The following is a 24,323-nucleotide window of genomic DNA, read 5'->3' on the forward strand; positions in this document are numbered from 1 at the left end:
ATTTCCTGAGAGGGCTTTCATTTAATTACCAGTCTGACAGGCTAACTCACTCCTGAACTGCAGCCACATTTATTACTTTTATCTCCTTGGACACCTGCCTCTCTCCATGGTTTATCAGATTCCTACTGAAGAGAGAAACAGAATATTTTCTATTACACCAGGTTATTGTTTCTTTAAAAGGCACTTACCAGAGCACTGACCTCAAACAGGGTGGGTTTTTTTTTTTTTGGTTGGCTTTGGATGGGCTTTTTTCTTTTTCAATTATCGAAGTACTGCAGCAGCATTAACCCCCTCACTGCCCCACCACAGTCCAGCAGTTTAGAAGAAATCATATTACAGATAGGGAGCTGAAAGCCTCACCTCCAGCTCCGTGCAAGCAGCTGACCACCACTCATAAAGACCCTGCCTGCAGTGGGAGCCCAAGCCCTCAAATGCTGTGCCTGCTTTTCACACTCCCATGGATGAAAACTTCAAGTGAAAGAGCCGAGAGATTCCTGAGCATGGCTCAGTGCCCTCCACTGCAGTCCAGTGACAAGGATCTACCTGAATTCCTCTGGATGGTTTGAGTCACACTTTATATAGTCACTGATGCCTCTATAGTTGGTTGACTAAAAGTTAACATAGATACATGGAACATCATAAAAATAATGCTGTCTACATTCATTACCAGCACAGTCACAGGCAGCACTAGGGGTTATCAGTACTCTAGGTGATTACACACCACCCAGGTACAGCTGGATATCACAGCTCTTCTCTTGGATTGCCTCTGGCAGCAGCTCCAGGACCCTGCTAGTTCAGGTGCTGACTGTGGCAACAGGGCTCATTCAGCCCAGTTTCAACAGACAAATAGTTTCCACTTGTTTTTCTCTGGGTCACACTTCCTGAGACACACAGATCCCCTGGGCAGGGCTCTCGTGAGCTGGTGTATTGTGACAGACACACTCAGGTCCCAGTGGGGCCTCGGCAGGTCCCTCGGCAGATGAGCCCTTCCTGTGTGTGGGCTCAGCACTGCATCCCTTTGCAGATGCTCAAGCTGATGTGCCTTGTTAAAAGGAATGGCTCGGTCCTGACAGCCTCAGTGTGCTGCTTCCTAAGAGTCTGGCAGGAGCAGGACCTTGCTGGTAGTGATGCCTTGGAGAAAGGCACCTCATTACAGAGGAAAAATGAGAAATTTGTATCTGTTTCATTAATGAACCTTTTCAACTTTCTTGGGATTTCATGCCAGTTCCTAACTCCAGGCACAGTGGACTTTGGCACAAGCACCTGCTGGCTCTGAGCTGTGCAGGAGGTGGCTGTGCTGGGGATGCTGCCCTGCATGGCTGCAGCCTCCTGCTCCTTCATGGATGGGGTGGCCCCAGCCAGAGCCCCCTGAGCCTGGGGAGTGCCCTCCCCCTGGACTCTGATCCAAGCAGTTTGTGCTTAAGCACCTGCTGGGAAACACAGCTAAAGATGTTCAGTGAAACATGAATTATTTTAATGTACCTTGCCTTGTGCAAAATGTGCCCCTTCCTTCCTGTCACCACAGCCCGAGGGCCTTGAGGCTGAGTTACACCCAGCACGTGTAACACTCCTGTTTATGTCTTGGAGCTCATGGTGTGGGGTCCTTGAGCTCGTGGGTGCTGTGGCAGCACTCAGGGGTTTGAGGTGACCAGAGGAAGCAGCTTGGCTGATATGGACTTGACTTACAATGGGTTAAGAAAAAAGGTCTCTAGAAAAAAGCCCAAACAGTTTTTATTAAAATCCACCATAATTGATTTTTGACTCTAAAGCCTTTTTATTTGTATAATTTTCAAATTTTAATGAATTATGTTAATTTTATGCAGTTTAACCAAAACCAAATGAAATACATTAAACTATTCAATCTGCTACAGCTCCAGTGACTATTATTACTTTATAATTTATTATTTCAAATACTCATTTTTGCATCATACATCCCTATCACATATGAGCCAATGTTAATTACGTTTTAAAATAAAATATTCAACAAGATATAAATGAGACTCAAAGCATAGCAAAAGGAATGACTGGGAGACAGACTGTCATGGAATAATACGTGAATGCCTAATGCTGGTATTAATTAGTAAATACAAGCTGTTCAGGAGCAGCAGTGGTGCCTGTCATGCTGATGTGTGTTTGGATCATACATGATCCCAGCATGCAGGAAAACCAAATATCAGTTGCCAAAGCCTCAGCTTTCTGACTGCTCGCTGGTGTTTTGGGGAGCAAGTGCTGCTATTTTAGCACTGCTCTGCAAGGCAAGGCTGGGTAGTTCTAGTTTGCAGTAGTTATCTCCAGATATTCTAGGGTCACCCATATTTTAAATATTTTAAGACGGATATAGCTTCTTATTATGACATAAGAATATAGTGGTGTTTAAAAAGTGGCCTCCTTAACTCGTGGTGAAATTGAATTCCTTCAAAATCCTCTTTCTGTTGATAATGTTACTGTGATTCAGAAGAGGTTGGTGTATGAGGGAACTGGAGTCCTGTACGCTAAACCGAGCTGCAAACAGGCACGTTTCTTCCAAAAGAGGAAACAATTTGTAAATTTTTTTTTTTTTTTTTTTTTTTTTCACTCGAAGCAGTGAGCTGAATTCTAACAGACAGTCTCGGGCTGCCCTCTAGTGCGAGCAGCCGCAGGGACAGGGCACCAGCCTGCCAAAAACCTGCCTTGTCTCGCGCTTTGCTTTTTAAAACACGGCTTTTAAATCACGGGGATTTTCCGAAAACATTTAGGGATTATTATTTGCTTCTGATTTCTGTGTCACTAAGATCTATTTGGATTATGTTTCCAGGGGGTTTCTTGTTTCTGTCAGGCACAGACAAGCCAGTCTTTTGTCTCTGCCATGAAGTGGCAGCTGCGATTCGAGATGAGAAGGAGCCGGGACTGCAAGGAAATAATGAACCTTCAGCTCAGGGCGGGGGGGAAACACGATGACGCCAGGGACATACATCTCATCCTAAGCCCAGTTAAGGATGAGCTGATAAATCAAAAAAACTTATGGAAAAATATATGGAAAAGAAACATTTGAGGGATACAGGTTACTTCAAAAGACGATGCCATCTAAAATCAGTCAACCCAGCCCATAATGCAAGAGTTTGGGCTTCCACACAACAAAGCTTACAAACCTTCCTCTAGCAAACCTCACTGACATGAGATGAAAATTCAGCACTCCACGTACCCACTGGGCTGGACAACAACTCTCACCCTGCCCACCCACCACCATCCCCATACACAACCCTTTCCTAGACGGGTTTTTCCAGGGAACACTGAGCACTGATTCCCTGGAAAGGTACCACTGATGGCCAGGCAGCACTGGCCTGGCTGCCCAGCCAGGGCTGAGAGCAAGCAGGTGTGCCAAGGTGCCCTCAAACTGCTGGCACTGAGCAGCTCCACGCTCCCTCCGGGCCCAAAGGAGGTGTAGGCAGGAGGAGGCCAAGGCCAGGTGCAGGCAGGAGGTGCTGGGGCAGTGGCAGGGCTGGCACAAGCTGACCCCACAGTGCTGCTTCAGTGCAGCCATGGGAGGGGGGTGGGAATTGTATTAGCAGCTTGATATCTGGGCAGAGGAAATCAGATCAGAGGGCTTTAAATGGAAATTATTTTCACGAGTACAGATGTCCCTAAGGAACAAGTTCAGCTGCTAATACAATTTGGCCAAGAGGAATAAACTATATTGATCTTGAGAGCTCAAATGCTTGCTGAGACAGTCTTCTAGAGAATTACAGTATTTATTTCTTGTATCACTGACAATCAGCAAAAGTGTAACAGTGATTATAAGCCCAGTGACTTTTTACACACACCAGATAACTTCACGTTCATCTCTTGCTTCAGTTCATAATTACTCTTCCTTAAAAAAATCACAGATCTGCTATTCTTGTGTTGCACAAATATCTTCAACTACTGCCTCTGGTCACTCTGCATCTCAAGTTTTAGCCTTCTGTCACTATAAAGCTCATTCTGTAATTGCTCCACAGCCACCCAGCTTTCCCAGGACACTGGGAAAGGACACTGCTCCTCAGCCTGGTCTGCACGTGGGTTTTTGCCCATCACTGCAGAGCAACAGCCCTGACAGGTACAGCAATATCCTCCCCTAGGGCACACAGGTAGACTGTGTCCATGGGGGAGGTTTGCATATGTGGGGGTTTTTATTATAATTTTTAGAGAAAAATAAAGAAAGCCATACATATATATTTTATAGGATAAGAAACATCAATGTTGGCACCTATAAATTTGTATTAATAATATATATTAGGGAATTATCAGAACAAATCTATTCCATGGTGATTTCCTTGAAGTAAAAAGCTTCAAAACTCTAAGATAGTAAGACAGGCAGAGCAGGGAGTGCTGCACATTCCAAAACAGGCATTACAGCTATTTTGTTGACATATTTCCACTTCATTTTTTGTTCACATTTTACCCATCTTTCCTCATTTCTCTGAGACTTCTCTTTATTATCTACAAACTGTCTTTGTCTGTTCTCTGGTTTCTCAGTTTCTTCCCCTGTTCTTTTTCATGTTTAATTGATGGGAATCTCAACTCCTGACACGGAGCCTTCTTGCTGGGACACACACACACCGTGATCTCACTGCCTCAGATATTATACCTGAAGATAGATTAGGAAATGAAGATGTAGAGCTGTTGGAAGAGACTGGTTTCCCCAGGCACCAGTTTAGCCTGGATCATTGGATTTACAACACCAGCACCGCCAACACTGATTTGACTATTAATCCCTGAAGTGCCCTAGGAATTGCAGCATAAATCCAGCGAAGGAGCACTCATATGGCCCTAAAGACCCATAGCGCTTATCCTGGTACTCCATTCATGAAAATTGATCCTCTCTTAGTAGCAATGACAACTCAAGGAGTCCATGCTTTGTGAAACCCAGAGATCCACTTGCTGTGGTAATGCACTGCCAGGAGGTCTGTGATACAAACCAGCCAGTGCTCACGCTTAGTACTCTGCAGAGAGCAGCCCTTTCTCCTTTACACACACACACACACACACAGATCTACTATTTCATTCCCTGACAGGAATCATTTTAGTACCTTTGTGCCCCACAGCAGCACTCAACAAAATCACCATGTCTCCTATAGGCTGCCTCAGTAACTCCCTTCCTACGCATCCTTTACCAAGTGGAGCTTAATTAAGTGCTAAGCCAATATCCCCACGTGACAAGAATATAAACCTCATCTGTATTTGGAGAACAGTCTTGTCTGAGCAGAGAAACACATGAGTTGGGACTGGGCTGGTGAGGAAAAGGAATTGGCTTCTCTGGTTGTCCTATCCCAGGAGGAAAGAGGAGGTAAACCTCATAGAGAGTAGCATCTTCCTGATTTTTTGACCTTGATTTTTTAGAGACATGAGGACAAACTTTAAACAAAGATCTCACGTTGCTGGATATGTGATTCCAGGCACGGACTTGACACACTACTGAGAACAGAGCCAGACACTGCCTGCAGCAGCAGCGAGGGCTGTGGCTGGAGATGCCTTGAAGGACAGGCTGGAACTAGGGAAAAACCTCTCTCCTACCAAGAGAAGTGGGATGGGAGGAACTTTGGCAGTGAGCAGAGAGGTGCCCATGGCCCAGGGAGATTGGGCAGTGGCTGACTCCAGCACATTTGTAAATCCTGGATGGGGGAAATCTACAGAACAAATGAGGCAACAAAAAGTGGAAGGTGAGAGGACTGTAGGATGGGAGGGTGGAAATGGGTGTCCCAGCATCTCTGGTGGGAGTGATTGCAGGATTAGAGAGAAGTGAGGGTTGACATGTCCAGGCTGCCCATCATGAGTGTCCAGACTCTGAAGCAGTGCTGTTATTATGGGAAGGACACTAACAAATACAGTACTCAAACAACAGTGTCCATGACCGTACTGAAGTGGTGGATGACTACAGAAAATGAGGTGGCCCATGTTATATAAGGTATGATTGACAAGACAATAAGACTTTTTTTAAAAAAGGCATTTCCCTATGATAGTAATGAACTTCCTCTCCCAATTCAGAGACTTTATTAGTGTAAAAGCAATAAATAATAGCCAGATTTGTAGGACTGTTTCTTTGGTTAGAAATAAAGTTAATTTTGCATCCCAATCTCTGCTCAGATAAAACCTTGACTTGAGTAATAGTAGTAATATGACTGTTCAGACACCCAGCAGCAGTTTAAGGTATTAAATTATCCCCACCTAAATTAATTGATTGAAATTAATTAATCTAAAAATCTGACCACAGACCCCCTCTTTGTAGAACCTCATGGCTGCGATAACCAAGGTCACTCCCCTGGTTTACATTCTTTCCTTTGGATTTTGGACTTAGCAATGTGAACCAGCATCCGGCACAGTTTGTGTTTTATGAGGGACACAGCTCTTGAGGACCCCAGTGCCAGCCATGTTAGGGAATAACCCAGGAATGCTGGCGTACGCAGGGAGGCTCCTCTTCCTGGGACACAAACTCTTGGTTACCTCTAGCAACCTCCGAAACTGGAGGTTAAGGCAGGGATTTGCTTCTCTAACCAGATGATAACAAGATATTTCTTTTGATATGCTGAGTAGCATGAACTCTCTATAAAAAGCTTTTTAGGAAGTAGAATGAGATTGATCGACCACCAATCCTGGATCAAGCGTTGGGCCACCCAAAGGGGGTGTTCGGTGTGTCGGGAGCGCTGTCCTGAAATCCCACCTGATAGCACACCGTGCCCTCTTTTATCTTGCTGTCCTAGAGTGGGAAACCCCTTCCAGGAAGTTCTCCAAGGTTTCAGGACCTTTACATGGGTGGATGTCTGAGACATCTCTCACAGCGCCCGGGGGTCTCCCCGTGCCCCCCTTCGCAGCCACGTTGTGTCTCATCATCTCATACATGAACTACCAACAGAGCCCCAGTTCGGGTGTGTTTTTCTGCTTGGTCTCCTACACACACACACACACAGACACACACATACACACACGCTTTTTCTGGCTCCCGTTAACTGGAAAACTTTTGGGTGTGTTTTTTCCCGTCCCCTCTGTCCCTGATGGCTTTGTCGCGCAGGCAGGGCTGGAGGGCGAGGGCTGGGCTCCCCCTTGCCTCCGCACCTCCGCGCGTCCCTGCGGGCTCTGCCGGGAGGTCCTTCATCCCACAATAAGCGCCGTTCTGTGTGTGTTCCCGGTGCGTTCCCGGTGTATTCCAGGTTTATTCCCATTCCCAGACCCATCACTGTCCCGAACTCCGGCGGGTCTCACGGGTGGTGGCGCCGCCTGGCGGCCGGCACGGGCAGCGGCGCTGTGCGCAGGCGCCGCCGCACCCGCCGTCATCGCCCCGCGCCGGCAGCGCCGCGGCCGCCATGGAGGGTGAGGGACGGCGGGACAGGGAGGGAGAGCGGCGAGAAGTGAGGGGTGAAGGGAGAGGGACGAGGGCAGCGGAGCGGGGAGCGATGGAGGGTGAGGGATGGAGGAGTGAGGGATGGAGGAGTGAGGGATGGAGGGGTGAGGGATGGAGGGAGAAGGACAGAGGGAGAAGGACGGAGGGAGAAGGACGCGGGGTGATGCAGAGCCATGGATGGAGTGCGAGCGGTGGAGGGAGAGGGACAGGGGTTGAGGAACGGGGGGCGATGGGAGGAGAGAAACGGAGGTTGTGAGGGATGGGGGGAGAGGGGTAGAGGAGTGGGGGACGCGGGGTGATGGAGGGCGAGCGGTGGAGGATGAGGGAGTGAAGAGGGATCAGGGGTGAGCGGTGGAGGGTGAGGGACGGTGGGTGATGGAGGGTGAGCGGAGCCCGCCCCGCTGACCCCGCTCGGCCGTGCCCTGCAGAGCAGCTGTACTGCCGGCTGCCGCCCGAGGACTCCGGGGACCTGCGGATACAGGTACCGAGGGGCCCGGGAGCACCACGCCGGGAGTTCTAACTTAATTGAAATGTGCTGGTTTAAAGTCTCCTTTAACATATCTCTAGCCTCAGGGCTCAGAAGAGGCCAAGGTGTTTGTACATGCCCTCCTGAAGCGTAGCATGCCCCAGATGAAGGATGAAGCCATCCAGGATATGTTAACTCGGAAAGCTGTGGTTCTTGAGCATTATCCCAAAAAAAAGATCAAGCAAAAGAGGAAGAAGGCAAAAGGTTTTACTGCCAAGCAGAGGCGGGAGCTGCGCCTGTTTGAAATTGAACCCGAACAGCAAAGGTAAGACCTCGAATGTCTTCTTTCCCTAGTAAAAGTGGAAGTACGTCAAAAGTATGGAAAAGCAGCAGCATGTGCACGTGGATATGAACCCTTCAGTATGTAACGTCAGTTTGAGATGCTGCTTGTGGCATTTCACCGTGAGAAAACAGTTCTCTTGTCTGTACGGCTGGGAAGTTCATTTCTGTTCATTGCTAGTTCTTTTTCCTTTTGTATACCTATCATGAAACCAAACCCAAATACAATCACCTCTGATTTCACTTTTTAAAGTGGGACTGCCTGTGACCGGAGAGTCAAAATTCTGCATAAGGTCCCTCGATGCATGTTGAATGAAGCCCCTGCTGTTGGTAACAGGGAGTTAGTGGGGAGATAAAACAGTAGAAATCTCTTCAGTCTTAGGTGGTCTGATCCTCTGAAACATAGTGCTTTGGGTTGGTATAGAGGAGCATGCTTGTTTTATGAAGTAAACCAGCTGTTTGGAGCGGGTCACCTTGCAGGGTAAATGGAGAGCAGATTGTGTATATCTTATAAATGTCAGTCTCAGCTCTCTTGGAAATACAATCTGTTGACTCCTTCTATAAACAAACAATACTTTTCTTATAACTTATGTTTTGTGTATTATTTTATGTCTTTTTTACTGCAGGTATGCCATCTTCCTACCACTCCATGAACTCTGGAAACAGTACATCAGAGACCTGTGCCACGGACTCAAACCAGACGCGTAAGTTGAGTTACTTAAAGATTTACGTGGTTTTCATTTAGTAGATACTTCCAGGTTTACTGAGTTACTGCTTGAAACACTGTGGTTAGTTGATAAGGATATGTACTGTTTCTGGAAGCTTTGACCATGATTACAATAGTCATGGTCTCATTCTGTTAACCTGACTTGCTGTATGATTTTTTTTTCCCTTCTGTCTGATCCCCCTCTCTTCTTCAAGGCAACCCTTTATGATTCAGAGCAAACTGCTAAAAGCTGATCTCCATGGAGCTATTGTTACAGGTATTCTGTTTGTTTGCTTTTATATCATCTGAAGGTAAGCTCCTGTAGTTCAGGTGCTTACTTTTAAATTCCTTTCAGTATCATGAACTCTAAAATCACATAGTTAAGATCATACATTGATGGATTATTTCTCTCCTTAAAATGCTAATGATCTTCAGCTGCTCTTGAAAATCACGTTGTTAGTTGCAAAGTAAAACTGCATGTTTTACTAGTGATGACTGTAAGTGCATTATTTCATAATGCTGCAAACTAATTTTTAAGATCATGAGGCAACAGGAGAAGAGCAAATAAACTGCATCTGAAATTTTCTAATACATATTTCTGTTCTTTCAGTCACAAAATCAAAGTGTCCCTCTTATGTTGGGATAACAGGAATCATTCTACAGGAGTTTAAACATGTCTTCAAAATTATCACTAAAGAGGACAAATTAAAAGGTATATAAGACATTTTTTTCGGTGCTTTTACAACTTTAATTATCAAAAGTTTCTTAAACACACTATTCATCTTGCATCTCTGAGTACATTGGTTTATGTGCATAGAATTGGAGAAGACAGTGTCTTTACTGACCACCCAACAGCCCAATACCTTACCAAAAAGGCATCTCATTTTTTAAAAAAAGGCATTTTCAGTGAACCCAGCATGATTATGCCCATGACTCATTCATCTGGTTCACATTAGATGTTCTCTGCAACACTTAACTGCATGCTCCTGAAAGAGGACTAACTTTGGTAATTCCAGTTAAATTTGGGTTATTTTTCTTCTCTTGCTGAAGTATAAAAACCTTGAAATGTGGCAAACCTCAAGTCTATGGGTGAATAACATTCCCTGGTACATCAGTATATTTTTATAACAGGGATTCACATTCGCCCACTTTGGTCAGTTTGTTTCCTTTTGCATTTTCAGTTGTTCCCAAACTCAACAACGTATTTAGCTTGGAGATTGATGGATTCATTTCCTACATCTATGGAAGCAAGTTCCTGCTGAGAGCCAGTGAGCGATCTGCAAAAAAATTCAAGCTGAAAGGAACCATTGACCTATGATTTCATGGAAAAGTATTAATAGAAATATTTGCTGTTTTCCTGCCATTTAAAGAGATGGAAAATGGAACAGCCATGTGAAATGTTTTTAAAGCATTTTGTTCTCATTCTTAAAGAATGAGCAGTATCCATTGTCTTTAAGCAAGACTCTCAGACTGTTGGAGTTGGTGTATTTGTTTTGTTACTTGTATATAATATTCTGGCTGTAATGAAACTTATATTAGTGTTGGTTACCTGTCTTCTGTTTCGATTTATAATTGTAAATTTGCACAATAAAAATTATACCTTGTAACTCTGATAAATGTTTGTCCTAGTTAGGACAACTGAGACCAGTTCATCAGGGTATGGGTGTAACCCAAAACTGTGTATTCTATAGCCTTCCATGCCATTTCCCAGAAACTGTTATCAATGAACCATTTACACCATCTGCCCATAGAGCCTGACTCCTCAGGTTACAAACTAGGTGTTAAGAGGCCTGTGAGATAGGAGGATGCTCCTGTCCTCACACCCTTTGTGGAACTCCCCGCCCTGAGGGAAGTGCTGAGCATTCCTGCCTGAACTGCAGGATATATAATCTTGGAGTCTTGGAACATTTTTAACCACTCTGTGGGATCCAGAGAAGGACTGCGGCTCATCGCTCTCAAACAGACTTGGCTCACCACCCTATACTGGACTCCAATCACCACTTTGACCAGACTGCAACAGCTCTTCCCCCAGCATCTCACTGCAATCACCACTTTTGACCAGACTGCAACAGCTCTCCCACCAGCAGGTTCTTCCCCTCTCCCTTTACTTTGGACTCAAGCGGGGCCCAAGGAACACCACGTTGTTCATGCCCCAGGGTACTGGGTTATACATTCGGGTTTTGTGGGTTATGACCAATTGTTTGTTTGTATGATTGTACTTACTGTATTATTTTAGTAAATTGTTATTCTGACTTATAATCTCTCCTTTGAGTTGAGTTCATTTCCCCTGCTGGTTAACTCTTAAACCGCACATTTTTTGGCCGCCCAACGTGGGGCAGAGAGAGAGAAGTCAGAATCACAATTTCACTTTAAGCATTTGTTTATTTGGATATAGAAACTCCCTGATCACCATGTTGTTTGATGCAGTCACATGGATGTTGTATTTGAGCCTGTTCATATTTCCACAGATGGGGAACTATTTGCCTGTTTTGATGCTCTCTTTAAGACCAGGGAGAGGGATCCAAATTGCTTTATTAGTATATTATGTTTATGTCATTCTAACATCAGAAGCAATGAGTTTCATTGTAAATGTGTATTCAGTCCTGTTTGCCTGTCCTGGTTTGGGTTGCTACCTCCGGGGTTTCATTAAAAATCGTACCCAGCCCTTCAGACCTGCTACAACAGTTTTTGAAAATATTGAGTTCCCTTTTGATGTTAAGGACAGTATAATGTTATTGTTAGTGTTGCTCTGTCTGCTCTGTACTGTGTACACCATGTTTAGGGTCAGAACAGGGCCTTCTAGGGAGGTTGTCTGGACACCTGCCCTGGGAGCAGATAATGCTGAGTGGCACGGGAAGTGGGAGGACATCAGCCAGTATTTGGAGAAGTTTTCTCCTCCAATGATCTGGAAATTCACCCCTGAACAACTGCAGGATCCTGTTAGCATGATAAGACTGGTGAAGGAAAAATGCTCTGGCAGCTCCAGAGATGGCCAGCTCACAGCAACCTGCTGGGCCCTGGCCACTGCCTACCGGACACTACTTGACATGGTACAGCACTGTCAGGGGGAGGAGAGAAGGACCAAATCCGCAGGCACCACGTCCACCCAAACCACAGCTGAGTCAGAGGGAGAAAGAAATAAACCAACCGGCACCGTGTCCACACAAACCATCGAGGAGCCAGAAGAACAACCAAAACCAATAGCAGTCGCCCCTGTCCAGAAAAGGAAATCAAAGACTAAATCAGTCCGTATAGCAAATGATGACGAAGAGGCAGGACCTTCACATCCACTGGAGGAGACAGAGCCAGAAATAATCACTCGGTCCCTATCCCTGGGTGAGCTACGCGAGCTCCGGAGAGAGTTCACACGACAGGCGAACGAGTCCATTCTGACCTGGCTGCTCCGAATCTGGGATGCCGCAGCTAACGATACAATCCTAGATGGGAGTGAAGCCAGACAGCTGGGGTCCCTGTCTCGAGATGTAGTCATTGATCAGGGGATTGGAAGGAGGCAGGAAACTCTCAGCCTCTGGCGGCGACTGTTGTGCAGTGTGAGGGAGAGATACCTTTGCAAGGAGGACCTCCACGTACAGCAAGGACAGTGGAACACGATGGAACAAGGTATCCGGTGCTTAAGGGAGTTAGCTGTACTGGAGATAATCTTTTCAGACGATGAAAGATTCCCTAAAAGTCCAGATGGCGTACAGTGCACCTCCCAGATGTGGTTAAAGTTTGCACGACTCGGGCCAGAAATGTATTCCCGCTACTTAGCAACGCTGCAATGGAGGGAGGGAGAGGACAAGGTGGGAGCATTGGTTAGTAAACTCAGGATGTATGAAGACACTGTCACCGCCCCATTACGAGCCCACGTCTCATCTGTGGAAACCAAACTGGCTGAACACGTCCGAAGCCTGGAAGAGAAAATTGAAGAGGGACACCAGAAGCTAAGAGAGGAAATTAAGGAAGGGATCTTCCATATCTCACCAGGACAAACAAGAGTCTCTGCTATTAGGAGCCAGCGTTCCCCAGCTAAGGAGAGAAGGTACACTCCACGTGGCGATCTATGGTTTTACCTCCGTGAGCACGGAGAAGATATGAGGAAGTGGGATGGGAAACCCACCCCTTCCTTAGCAGCCCGGGTACGTGAACTGAAAAGAGGAACAAGTACCACAAGGAACTCTTCAAGGGTAAACGTTGCTCCAGTCTCTCGTGGGCAAGACTCCAGACGGTACAGGAATGATGATACGTCTGATCCTCTTGAAGGGACCTCCAGGTCATACCCACAAGAAGAGCACAATGAGTACCATGACCAGGACTAGGGGTGCCCTGCCTCTAGCCAGGTAGAGGAGAGGGACAATCGAGTTTATTGGACAGTGTGGATTCGGTGGCCTGGCACATCAGAGCCACAAAGGTATAAGGCCTTAGTGGACACCGGCGCACAATGTACTTTAATGCCATCAAGCTACGTAGGGGCAGAATCCATCTCCATTTCTGGGGTGACAGGGGGATCCCAACAGCTGACTGTACTGGAAGCTGAAGTGAGCCTGACTGGGAAGGAATGGCACAGACACCCCATCGTGACTGGCCCAGAGGCCCCGTGCATCCTTGGCATAGATTACCTGAGGAGCGGGTATTTCAAAGACCCAAAAGGACTTCGTTGGGCTTTTGGCATAGCTGCTGTGGAGACGGAGGAAATTAGACAGTTGAACACCTTGCCTGGTCTCTCAGAGGACCCCTCTGCTGTGGGACTGCTGAAGGTTGAAGAACAATTGGTACCGATAGCCACAGCAACAGTGCACCGTCGGCAATACCGCACCGACCGAGACTCTGTGACCCCTATACATAAGATGATCCGTGAACTGGAGACCCAGGGGGTGGTCAGCAAGACTCGCTCACCCTTTAATAGCCCTATATGGCCAGTGCGTAAGTCCAGGGGAGAGTGGAGGCTGACGGTGGATTACCGTGGACTCAATGAAGTCACACCACCCCTGAGTGCTGCTGTGCCGGACATGCTGGAGCTCCAGTACGAGCTGGAGTCCAAGGAAGCCAAGTGGTATGCCACCATTGACATTGCCAATGCCTTTTTCTCCATTCCTTTGGCAGCTGAGTGCAGGCCACAATTTGCTTTCACTTGGAGAGGTGTGCAGTACACCTGGAATCGACTGCCTCAGGGGTGGAAACACAGTCCCAGCATTTGCCATGGACTGATCCAGACTGCACTGGAAAAGGGTGAGGCTCCAGAGCACCTACAGTACATTGACGACATCATTGTATGGGGAAACACGGCGGGCGAAGTCTTCGAGAAAGGAGAGAAGATAATCCAGATTCTCCTAAGAGCCGGTTTTGCCATTAAACGGAGTAAGGTCAAGGGACCTGCTCAGGAAATTCAGTTCCTAGGAGTGAAGTGGCAAGATGGACGCCGCCTAATTCCCATGGAGGTGATTAACAAAATAGCAGCCATGTCCCCACCAACCAGCAAGAAGGAAACACAGGCTTTCCTAGGCGCTGTGGGCTTTTGGAGGATGCATATCCCCGAGTATAGTCAGATTGTAAGCCCTCTCTACCTTGTGACACGGAAGAAAAATGATTTCCAGTGGGGCCCCGAACAACAACAAGCCTTTGAACAAATTAAACAGGAGATTGCCCATGCGGTAGCCCTTGGGCCAGTAAGGACAGGACAGGACGTGAAGAACGTGCTCTACACCGCAGCCGGGGAGAATGGCCCTTCTTGGAGCCTCTGGCAGAAAGTGCCTGGGGAGACCCGAGGACGACCGCTGGGATTCTGGAGTCGGGGATACAAAGGATCTGAAGCCAGCTATACACCAACTGAGAAAGAGATCCTGGCTGCCTATGAAGGAGTTCGAGCTGCCTCAGAAGTAATCGGCACCGAAGCGCAGCTCCTCCTGGCACCCCGACTACCAGTGCTGGGCTGGATGTTCAAGGGAAGAGTTCCTTCCACACATCACGCCACCGATGCCACGGGGAGTAAGTGGATCGCTCTGATCACGCAGCGAACCCGGATAGGGAACCCTAATCGCCCTGGGATTCTGGAAATTATCACCAATTGGCCCGAAGGTGAGAGTTTCGGACTATCCTCTGAAGAAGAGGAGGAGAAGGTGACATGGGCTGAGGAGGCCCCACCATATGACAAGCTACCAGCAGATGAAAGGCGATATGTGCTCTTCACGGATGGCTCCTGCCGCATTGTAGGGACAAACCGAAAATGGAAGGCAGCTGTATGGAGTCCCACACGGCGAGTTGCAGAAGCGACCGAAGGACAAGGTGGGTCAAGTCAGTTTGCAGAGCTTAAAGCCGTTCAGTTGGCTTTGGATATAGCTGAACGAGAGAAGTGGCCAAGACTCTATCTCTACACTGACTCATGGATGGTGGCCAATGCTCTGTGGGGATGGCTGAAGCGATGGAAAAAGGCCAACTGGCAGCGCCAAGGGAAACCCATCTGGGCGGCAGAGATGTGGCAGGACATCGTTGGCCAGGTAGAGAAGCTGAGTGTGAAGGTCCGTCACGTAGACGCTCATGTAGGCAAGAAACGGGCTAATGAGGAGCATCGTAACAACGAGCAGGCGGACCGAGCTGCCAGGATTAAAGTCTCTCAGGTAGATCTGGATTGGTAGCACAAAGGAGAATTATTTCTGGCTCGATGGGCCCATGACGCCTCCGGTCACCAGGGGAGAGATGCAACATACAGATGGGCTCGTGACCGAGGGGTGGACTTAACCAAGGACATTGTCTCACAGGTCATCCGTGACTGTGAGACGTGTGCTGCCATCAAGCAGGCCAAGCGGGTGAAGCCTCTATGGTATGGTGGATGGTGGGCAAAGTACAGGTATGGGGAAGCCTGGCAAGTTGACTACATCACGCTCCCCAAAACCCGCCAAGGCAAGCACTACGTACTGACCATGGTAGAAGGGAGTACTGGATGGTTGGAGACATACCCCGTGCCTCATGCCACTGCCCGGAATACCATCCTGGGCCTTGAAAAACAAGTCCTGTGGCAACACGGCACCCCGGAGAGAATTGAGTCTGATAATGGGACCCATTTCAAGAATGGCCTCGTAGACACCTGGGCCAAAGAGCACGGCATTGAGTGGGTGTATCATATCCCCTACCATGCACCAGCTGCTGGAAAAGTTGAGCGGTGCAACGGACTGCTGAAAACCACCCTGAAGGCACTGTGTGGGGAGACTCTCAAACACTGGGAGCTGCATTTAGCAAAGGCCACCTGGTTGGTCAACACCCGAGGCTCCATCAATCGAGCTGGCCCTGCCCAATCAGAACTTTTGCATACTGTAGATGGAGATAAAGTCCCCGTGGTACATATGAGAGGAATGTTAGGGAAGACTGTTTGGATTAGTCCCACCTCAAGCAAAGGCAAACCCATCCAAGGGATTGTTTTTGCTCAAGGACCTGGTTCCACCTGGTGGGTAATGCAAAAAGATGGGGAGACACGTTGTGTACCACAAGGGAACCTAATTTTGAGTGAGAATGGTCTGTAATGTTTCATTGTATATATATATATATATAGATAGATGTATATAGTTTTAAAGGGATATAGTTTTTAAAGGGGGTTAATTTGGGCATGACATGGATGGCATAGAATAAGGGGTGGATAATGTCCTAGTTAGGACAACTGAGACCAGTTCATCAAGGTATGGGTGTAACCCAAAACTGTGTATTCTATAGCCTTCCATGCCATTTCCCAGAAACTGTTATCAATGAACCATTTACACCATCTGCCCATAGAGCCTGACTCCTCAGGCTACAAACTAGGTGTTAAGAGGCCTGTGAGATAGGAGGATGCTCCTGTCCTCACACCCTTTATGGAACTCCCCGCCCTGAGGGAAGTGCTGAGCATTCCTGCCTGAACTGCAGGATATATAATCTTGGAGTCTTGGAACATTTTCAACCACTCTGTGGGATCCAGAGAAGGACTGCGGCTCATCGCTCTCAAACAGACTTGGCTCACCACCCTATACTGGACTCCAATCACCACTTTGACCAGACTGCAACAGCTCTCCCCCCAGCATCTCACTGCAATCACCACTTTTGACTGCAACAGCTCTCCCACCAGCAGGTTCTTCCCCTCTCCCTTTACTTTGGACTCAAGCGGGGCCCAAGGAACACCACGTTGTTCATGCCCCAGGGTACTGGGTTATACATTTGGGTTTTGTGGGTTATGACCAATTGTTTGTTTGTATGATTGTACTTTCTGTATTATTTTAGTAAATTGTTATTCTGACTTATAATCTCTCCTTTGAGTTGAGTTCATTTCCCCTGCTGGTTAACTCTTAAACCGGCACAATGTTATTGTTGCCTTCTGTATAAATTGGGCTTTAGCTGCCTGTTACTGCTTGCAGTGAGACTGCAGGTGATGACAACTGCTCTTTATAATCATTGCTCCTGGGCCAACATCAACATCTTTGCCTTCTGCAAGCACAAGCAAATAAGTTGTTTCGGCTGACAGGTTTTACCGTGAATATCTCCTTCCCTGTGGATAATATTGTTAAAGATAACAGGTATATGTGATATAAACATAGTAAGCATGCTATGCAGCTCTAAAAGCTGTTTGCTTTCCCCATGGTTATGAATACCCTGCTACTTGAAGGTAAAGTCAGATATGTCTATGTCAGTAAATACATGTCATGCCAGAGTGCAGGGAACACAGCACAGCACGAGGGAAGCACTTGAAGGTGGAAATTCAAAGATGGAAGTGACCCTCTTTCAATCTTGTCCTTAAATTACCCACAGAACTGCCTTATGAATATTTAACCTCTGCCCACTGAGCTATTGTGCTTCATGTATCCTCAGCCCCTTCTTATATTTTTTACTGTATACTGCCTCTTTTAGTTGCCCAGATTACAATCTCTCATCAGCTGGGCAGATTTGACTTGTTTGGGAGGTGGAAGCGACCCCTATGTTTAGATCACTCAACATTTTTCTGTTATAAAAATGCTCCTCTGATGTTTATGTTTTAAATGTAGTTTTCAGAAGCTTTCAATTTCAAGATCAAATGAAAGACCTGTGTGTAGGAGAAGTTTTTTCCTATCCCCAAGCTTTTGTAGCCAAGCAGGGCCATTTCTTTAAAGAGAACACAGCTGTTCCTCACGTACATCACATCCCAAAGCTGAGTAACTGGGGTTAGGAGAACAGTTAGAGCTCTTCACTGCACTGCAGGGCACAGAAGCCAGAGATCATTGCCACCTCCAACCCCAGTCCTATAAAAACAAAAAAAAAAGGGTGTCTTTTTGTAAAAAAAACCTCTAACTAGCCTCCAAATCTCCCACTTCCTTTCTGAATCTGTTGCTGGCAGAGGTTACAGAAGAGCTGCATCTCCTTGGAACGAGCCCTCAGACACAAATGAGATTCACCTGAACCAGCCTCTGATCTGCTGAAGTCACAGTGTAGGCAATGCTGGTTTTCAAGGACAGACCCTTTGGAATCAAGAAATAAAAACATTTGGTACAGAAATAAATCTTTGTTGCAGTTACATGAAGTGTTGCCCTTGAGATGGGGAAAACTGTTTTTGTCAGGGAGAGATATTTTATACAGGGAAATACAGTTATTTCAAAGCAATGAGAATTTCTGTCCGTGAAGTAAGAACAAGATGTGTTGAAGTTGTTAGACCCAAGTTGTTATTCTACCTTGTGCCCATTACTCCTTTCAATGTTCTGTAAAATGAAATCTCTTGGTTTCCTGTAAGAGGTCAGAAGATAAAACAAACAAAGAGGTAGAAAACATAAATCATAGCAGAAACCGTCAGGACAATGACCTAATTTTAATTTTGCTCACAGCCTTCAGTGTAACATCTAATTAAGACATCTGTTAAATGCCTATAATATTAAATTAATAGGGGGAAGCTAATAGAACTTTATTGGCATAGTCCAGTTAATTAACATTAGGGCTCTTTAATGGATGTCTTAAAGAGACATTAATGGGAATGCCATACAAATTGGAATTAGGCACAATCACGTTTCATTGTGCTGTGAAGGACAAAACACATTCTACCATATGGACACATAGATGAACATGATACAAGTTCCCAAAGCTGCTGGCATTTCTATTTTTTAACCAAAAAAGACAAATGCTGCCTAGCAGTGCCTTGTGATAAATAAGAGGAAGGCTTTTGTTATTTACAGTGCAGAGTGCCCGGGAGATGTTCAAAGGGCTCCTCAAGGTAATCAGGGTAGTGGCACAAAAGACGGGTGACAAATGAAGAATAACAAGAGCTGAACAGCCCACACATTCAAGACTCCTTTACTGCAGCTGGTAAATCACCTGCAGAGGCCTTTTTGCAGTGTCTCAGAGGTGTTCCAAGCAGCCCCATAAATCCCTCGAGCTGAATCACTGCTGCAGACAGCCGGGATCACTGTCCACCCACCAGCAAGTCGAGACCTGTCCCACCTGCCTTCTCCAGGACATGGCCCTGTGGTCACCTGTCCCTAGAACACGTTACACTCCCCACTGCTTGTCAAGGAACTCCCTTAGAAACAGGGAAAAATGAAAATGATGGCTCACCAGCCCTCCCCTGCCGATTCATGGCCATTCCCCATCTCTTCATTAGCTGAGACAGTAAATACTTAATGGATTTAATATTGGAAAATTGGAGAACTAATCACAGCTGTCTCTAATAGGCTTCTTCCTTCATGTGTTTCACTCTGAATTGCACTCAGCAGAGACACGTTTTTCGTAATGATTTTTATACCTGAACTCTCACTAAAGAAAAGACTAATGAGGGAATAACAACAATGAACAATGTCTCACTACCCTACACACATTTCTGCTTTCCTATTACTGTGTATATGTAATATATTTATAGCCAATATGAACTAAAACAATTGTAAACAATCCAGTTACTGAATTTTGAACACTTAAGCAAGAATGGAAACACAAAACAAAAAAATCCCATAATTTCTGTTTAAAACCTCAAAATACTTAATTGTAGGAAATGTTTGAAATTAAAGCTGAGTCACATCCAAGAAAACACACAGAATATTCTATTTGAGGGGATTTTTTTATACTTCCTCTTAAAGATGGATTACACAACAATACAGTGGAAACCCCCAAAAACCTTCTGAGACTCTCCTTGAGAAACTCACAATAAATCACTGAAATGACAGCAGCACGTAGCTGATGTTAACTATATATTCAAGCCCCCTAATATTTTTGAGAAGCATAAGAGAGAGCATAAAATTCTGATCCAGACTATGTTCCCCTTCCTTAGCTCCATCATTCCTATGGTAACTAACTCCAGCTCTAAGCCACTTTCCCTACTGTGTGTAATGAAAACGTATTATTTTGGTAAGGCAGAACTTTCCCTCAGTGTACTGGTTTAATTAAATTAATGAGCAAAAGTGAAAAATAGAGGATCAAGCATCCACTGCTGCTGAGAGGAGCAGTTACATCTGGCAAACACAAACCTCCTGGGCTGCAGAACAAACAGGACCTGGGGCTCTACCTACGGATGGGTTTTGACACCTACCTCTGCACACTCTGCCTGCTGGTTAGGGATTAGGGAGAACTACAGAGTACCCAGCAACATTTAATGCTGAATTAAGAGCCCTCTTAAGAGAGCTCTCTGCTGCTTTGTATTATGAGTCAGATAAGGTACAATACCTAATAGCCATTAAGAAGAGGGGGGAAAAATGGGTATACAATTAATTAAAATAACTTATAGGAAAAGGCGCAGCCTAAACTTTACAGTCTATCCTGTCCTCAGCCTATTTTTAGGCAATTGCTTTTTTTTCATTCTGCTAAGAACTACTCCCATAGCACCTAACTATTGCCAAACTATATTGATTTAAAACTTGTTATTTTCATATACTTTCAAGCACTGACCAATAGCCATCCCTTTCTATAGGCAACTGAATGGCCCATTAAAGATCTGCAGTACAGGCCTGTTAATCTGAAATCCCTTCCTACTGTATTAGTTAATAAATTCAGACTTATTTCTTCCAGCTCTCAGAATAAGCTCCTACTCTCATGACATATGTGCATACTTTTGGCTGAGAAACTAATCTTAAAAGATTCAAAAATACATAATAATATAGTTAGAACATTATTTATAATATTCATATCAAAGGGCTTTGGCTTCACCTCAAAAATTTTAAATCAACCAAAATTAAATATAAATTCTGAAGTCCTATCTGCTTGTTAAAGGCAAAAGACTTCAAAAACACAGAACCTCAAGCATGACTGCCTTCACTTGACTGAGCCAGGGCTTCTCAGCTGAGCCTTGTGGCTCTGGGGCCACAGGCTTGTAACTGAATGTTTAGAGAAACATATTTGTTGTGTGTGTGAGTCCAGCTGCCAACACACACCTCTGGCTACAAGCTCCTTGGACATTCTCTACTGTACACACAGTATCAGCCCCAAAATAGACTCCACTTTATAGCACCATTATTCTGGGAGGGAGGGAAAAAATAGGCTTATGCACTTCTTGTAAATGTTAAAATAATCCCATAAATCTGAATATAATTTTTTTTTTTTGTGAAATTGTCTGCAACACTCTGCCATGCATATTCTTCCTCTAAAGGATTATTTCAAAATTATGGACTCAGAAATGTTCAGCTGGATAGTTCTTGGGTGGCTGAGGTGCTCACTGAAGAATTTAAATGATGTAATAGCTATTGAACACCCCATTATATGGCTGCCTAATTAATGTGAATGATAGTTATGTCTTACTCACAGAAGATTATTTTACACGGAGGAAAATCTACTCACTGCCACAGTAGCCATTTCAATAGTTTTTATAGGAGCAGTTGCATTATGGCTTCATTGAGTAAAAGGTAAGTAGCCATCCTAAATAATGAAGATTGAAGGTTTAATAGTCCCAATAAAGAATCTTGCAGGTTTTTTATTTCAAAAATTAGAGTTTGATTGCAAGTGTATGATAATGAGAGGGAAAAGAGCACTGGTATGTGGAATCCTTTTGGCTCCTTGGGAACTTCCATTTCTTCTGTGCAGAAATGCAGAAGAATAAGGACAGCAAAAAAAAGAAAATAAACCCTTCTTTACTTTTCATGACAGCATGTCCAAGCTCCAAGCCTCTCCCCGTGGCAACATTTCAGTGGATAAGGATGTGCTGGATTGTGCCTGCTGCACTCAGAAGGCTGACATTACTGGAACAGCTGCACGCGCTGATCACGTACACACAAATAACCTCAAATAATGTGAAGAGCCCAGCTTAGACCCATTTGAATGATGATATGCAGACATAAGCCAGCCTTGCAAACTTGTCTCAGAATTGTAGCCTATTACAGCAACCCTTTTTTGCGAGGCAATAGTCAAGGGACTCGGCATTTCTGTTACGAGACCCTATTTCCAGGGTTATATATCAGAGATTATAACAGCTATAAAAATTCAAATGAGATTTAAAACTTGGCATGAGCGTTCTCACTTGGGATCTAATATTTTTAAGCAAATCTTTGCAGGAAAAGCTAAAAGTTTACTTGTTCCACTTGTTATTTTAGGTCTCTATTGGTACATAATTCTCAGTCTAGATTCTTACATGCCCCCCATCGCAGTACCTGAGTGATCTCTTTTCACAGCTTCATTTTCAGAGTGGCAATTCAAAGCTAGGACAATTGATTTGACATTTGTTTCTCCAAACACCAAACTTTCAGGAAGGGTTTTAAAAGAACTTCTGTTCCAAGGCAGCCACTTTTTTTTTTCAGCAATAAAGCACCACATGTGTTTTAGCAAGTAAAAAGTGGCAACAACATTAACCTGAATTATGGTAACAATGACTACAAAACAAGCTGTCTGGGGATTTGCAAACACAATTTCCAGATGTCTGCAAAAGATCTGATTTATCAAATACACTCCAGGCAGGATTTGTTGTGGGTTTGTACTTCCTAATAAAAGAGGTCTGTAGTATTTATTTACTGTTAGTGCCAGTGAAAGGTGCTACCCTTGTGATATCTTTCAAAAAGATGAGTGTATCCCTTTTAAATAATCCATAGGATACACAGAGAGACATAGACTTTAGAAATTAGACCTTGAAATCACCAATGAAACAGGATGAAGCTGAAGTTTAAATATAAGCAAGGGGAAAGAAGATTGTAGGCATTGGAGGCAGCCTCAGGAGAAAGCCTCAGGTAGTGCCAAGGGGAAGTCCAATGCACCCTGGCTGCAGGGACAGGTTAGAAACCCTAAATGCAAGCTATAGAGGATGCAGTTGTATTTTGTCAGCATAGCCTGTGGCCATTTAAAATGTGTGGGGCCTTAAAAGCACCACAGTGAAGAAGTAAAGGCCAGTTCCACCTCCAGCTTTGATCCACAGCCTGCCTGCTGAGGCTGTGATGGGGAACCCTGGCTCAGTGCTTACTTTTGGAAAGTTTTTTTTATATGATTCCTAGCCATACAGGAGCTGGACTGACATGAACACACTCTTTCCAAGCAGGTCCCCACACAGCCCTCCCCATGGGTAAGTACTGCATGCAAATACATCATCACTCATGATAGTGATGTCAGAGTGGCACAAGTACAGGCAGAAGCAGTGGGACCATTAAATTTATATTCACTCACCTTCATTGTCACAGTTCAGCCATGCAGCAGTTGGACTGAAAACTCCTGCTTTACACAAAGAATATCAGGTCATCTTATCCTAGACTCACTATCCAGGGGAAAAAAAAACTTACATATGTACACAGAAGTAAAATAGGTAAAACACATGGTTCCTAATTTTAACTTAGCATTTACAGAGCAATACCTCCTATTTGCAGTGACTTGCAAACAACAGCTTTGGGACAGCACCACATCAAGATAATTACCTTTGTTTCTGGTTTGTTGAGTTGTTTTTTTGTTTTTTTTACAGCAACAAAGAAGAGGCAATTCTTTAGGATTATTTAGAAAACCCAAGGCTTACCCAGGGAAGGATAGCACCTCCTGGTTTTGAACAATGACTTACTTCTGTTTAAAGGAAAATGAGTTACTAAGGTGAACAGATTGAGTATCAAGCTCGATTAAGCATGTACAATATGCAGTGTAACAACATTCACTGTTTGGTGAAGTAATAAAACAGCTTTATTTTCTTTTGACTTCTGGCAGTCTACCTCCAAGAACCATTCACTCCTATTTCTACCCAGCTAGCATTTCCACGAGGAAGAATCGTGAAATTCAGCTCCTTTGCCAAAGATATTGTTGTGGAGGAAAACAAGAAAAACATCCTACTGCTATAAGCAGGAGACAATAACAGCACCCACACAGGCATCAAGCTGCATTGGTACAGCCCACACCCTGATCAAACATTGCTTTCATACAGGACAGCAGGGTTGTGCTTTAGAAGACAAGATACTTTGGGGACTACACGTCTAAGAGAGAGTTTCAAAAGGCAGTTTTCTTCCCACGCAGCAGAATGGTTTGTAGCTTCAGGAAAACTACATTAGTAGCTTGCAGCTTGACCCCAGGACACATTTTTCTTAATCTAGTATTATTAATTATTT

The 24,323-nt window shown here is 45.0% G+C and overlaps 1 protein-coding gene across 1 annotated transcript; it reads left to right on the plus strand.

Annotated features, from left to right (window-relative positions):
• The first annotated feature begins 7,303 nt into the window (after nt 1-7,303).
• POP4 (POP4 homolog, ribonuclease P/MRP subunit) lies at nt 7,304-10,475 on the plus strand. Its single transcript, XM_027729616.2, has 7 exons — nt 7,304-7,320; nt 7,780-7,832; nt 7,919-8,142; nt 8,783-8,860; nt 9,078-9,139; nt 9,473-9,574; nt 10,044-10,475. The coding sequence occupies exons 1-7, from the start codon at nt 7,314-7,316 to the stop codon at nt 10,178-10,180; spliced, it is 663 nt and encodes a 220-aa protein (XP_027585417.1). The 5' UTR covers nt 7,304-7,313; the 3' UTR covers nt 10,181-10,475.
• The last annotated feature ends 13,848 nt before the right edge of the window (nt 10,476-24,323 follow it).

This window comes from Pipra filicauda, unplaced genomic scaffold (genome assembly GCF_003945595.2).
Source record: "Pipra filicauda isolate LSUMZ 115617 unplaced genomic scaffold, ASM394559v2 scaffold99_size2403431_pilon, whole genome shotgun sequence".
In the NCBI taxonomy this organism is placed as follows: Eukaryota; Metazoa; Chordata; class Aves; order Passeriformes; family Pipridae; genus Pipra; species Pipra filicauda.

What these genes read in the sequence shown, in the direction of transcription:
- POP4 (XM_027729616.2), top strand. An exon ending in CACGGACTCAAACCAGACGC is followed by an intron (nt 8,861 to 9,077) that starts GTAAGTTGAGTT and finishes CTCTTCTTCAAG; the next exon opens with GCAACCCTTTATGATTCAGA. An exon ending in TAAAGAGGACAAATTAAAAG is followed by an intron (nt 9,575 to 10,043) that starts GTATATAAGACA and finishes TTGCATTTTCAG; the next exon opens with TTGTTCCCAAACTCAACAAC.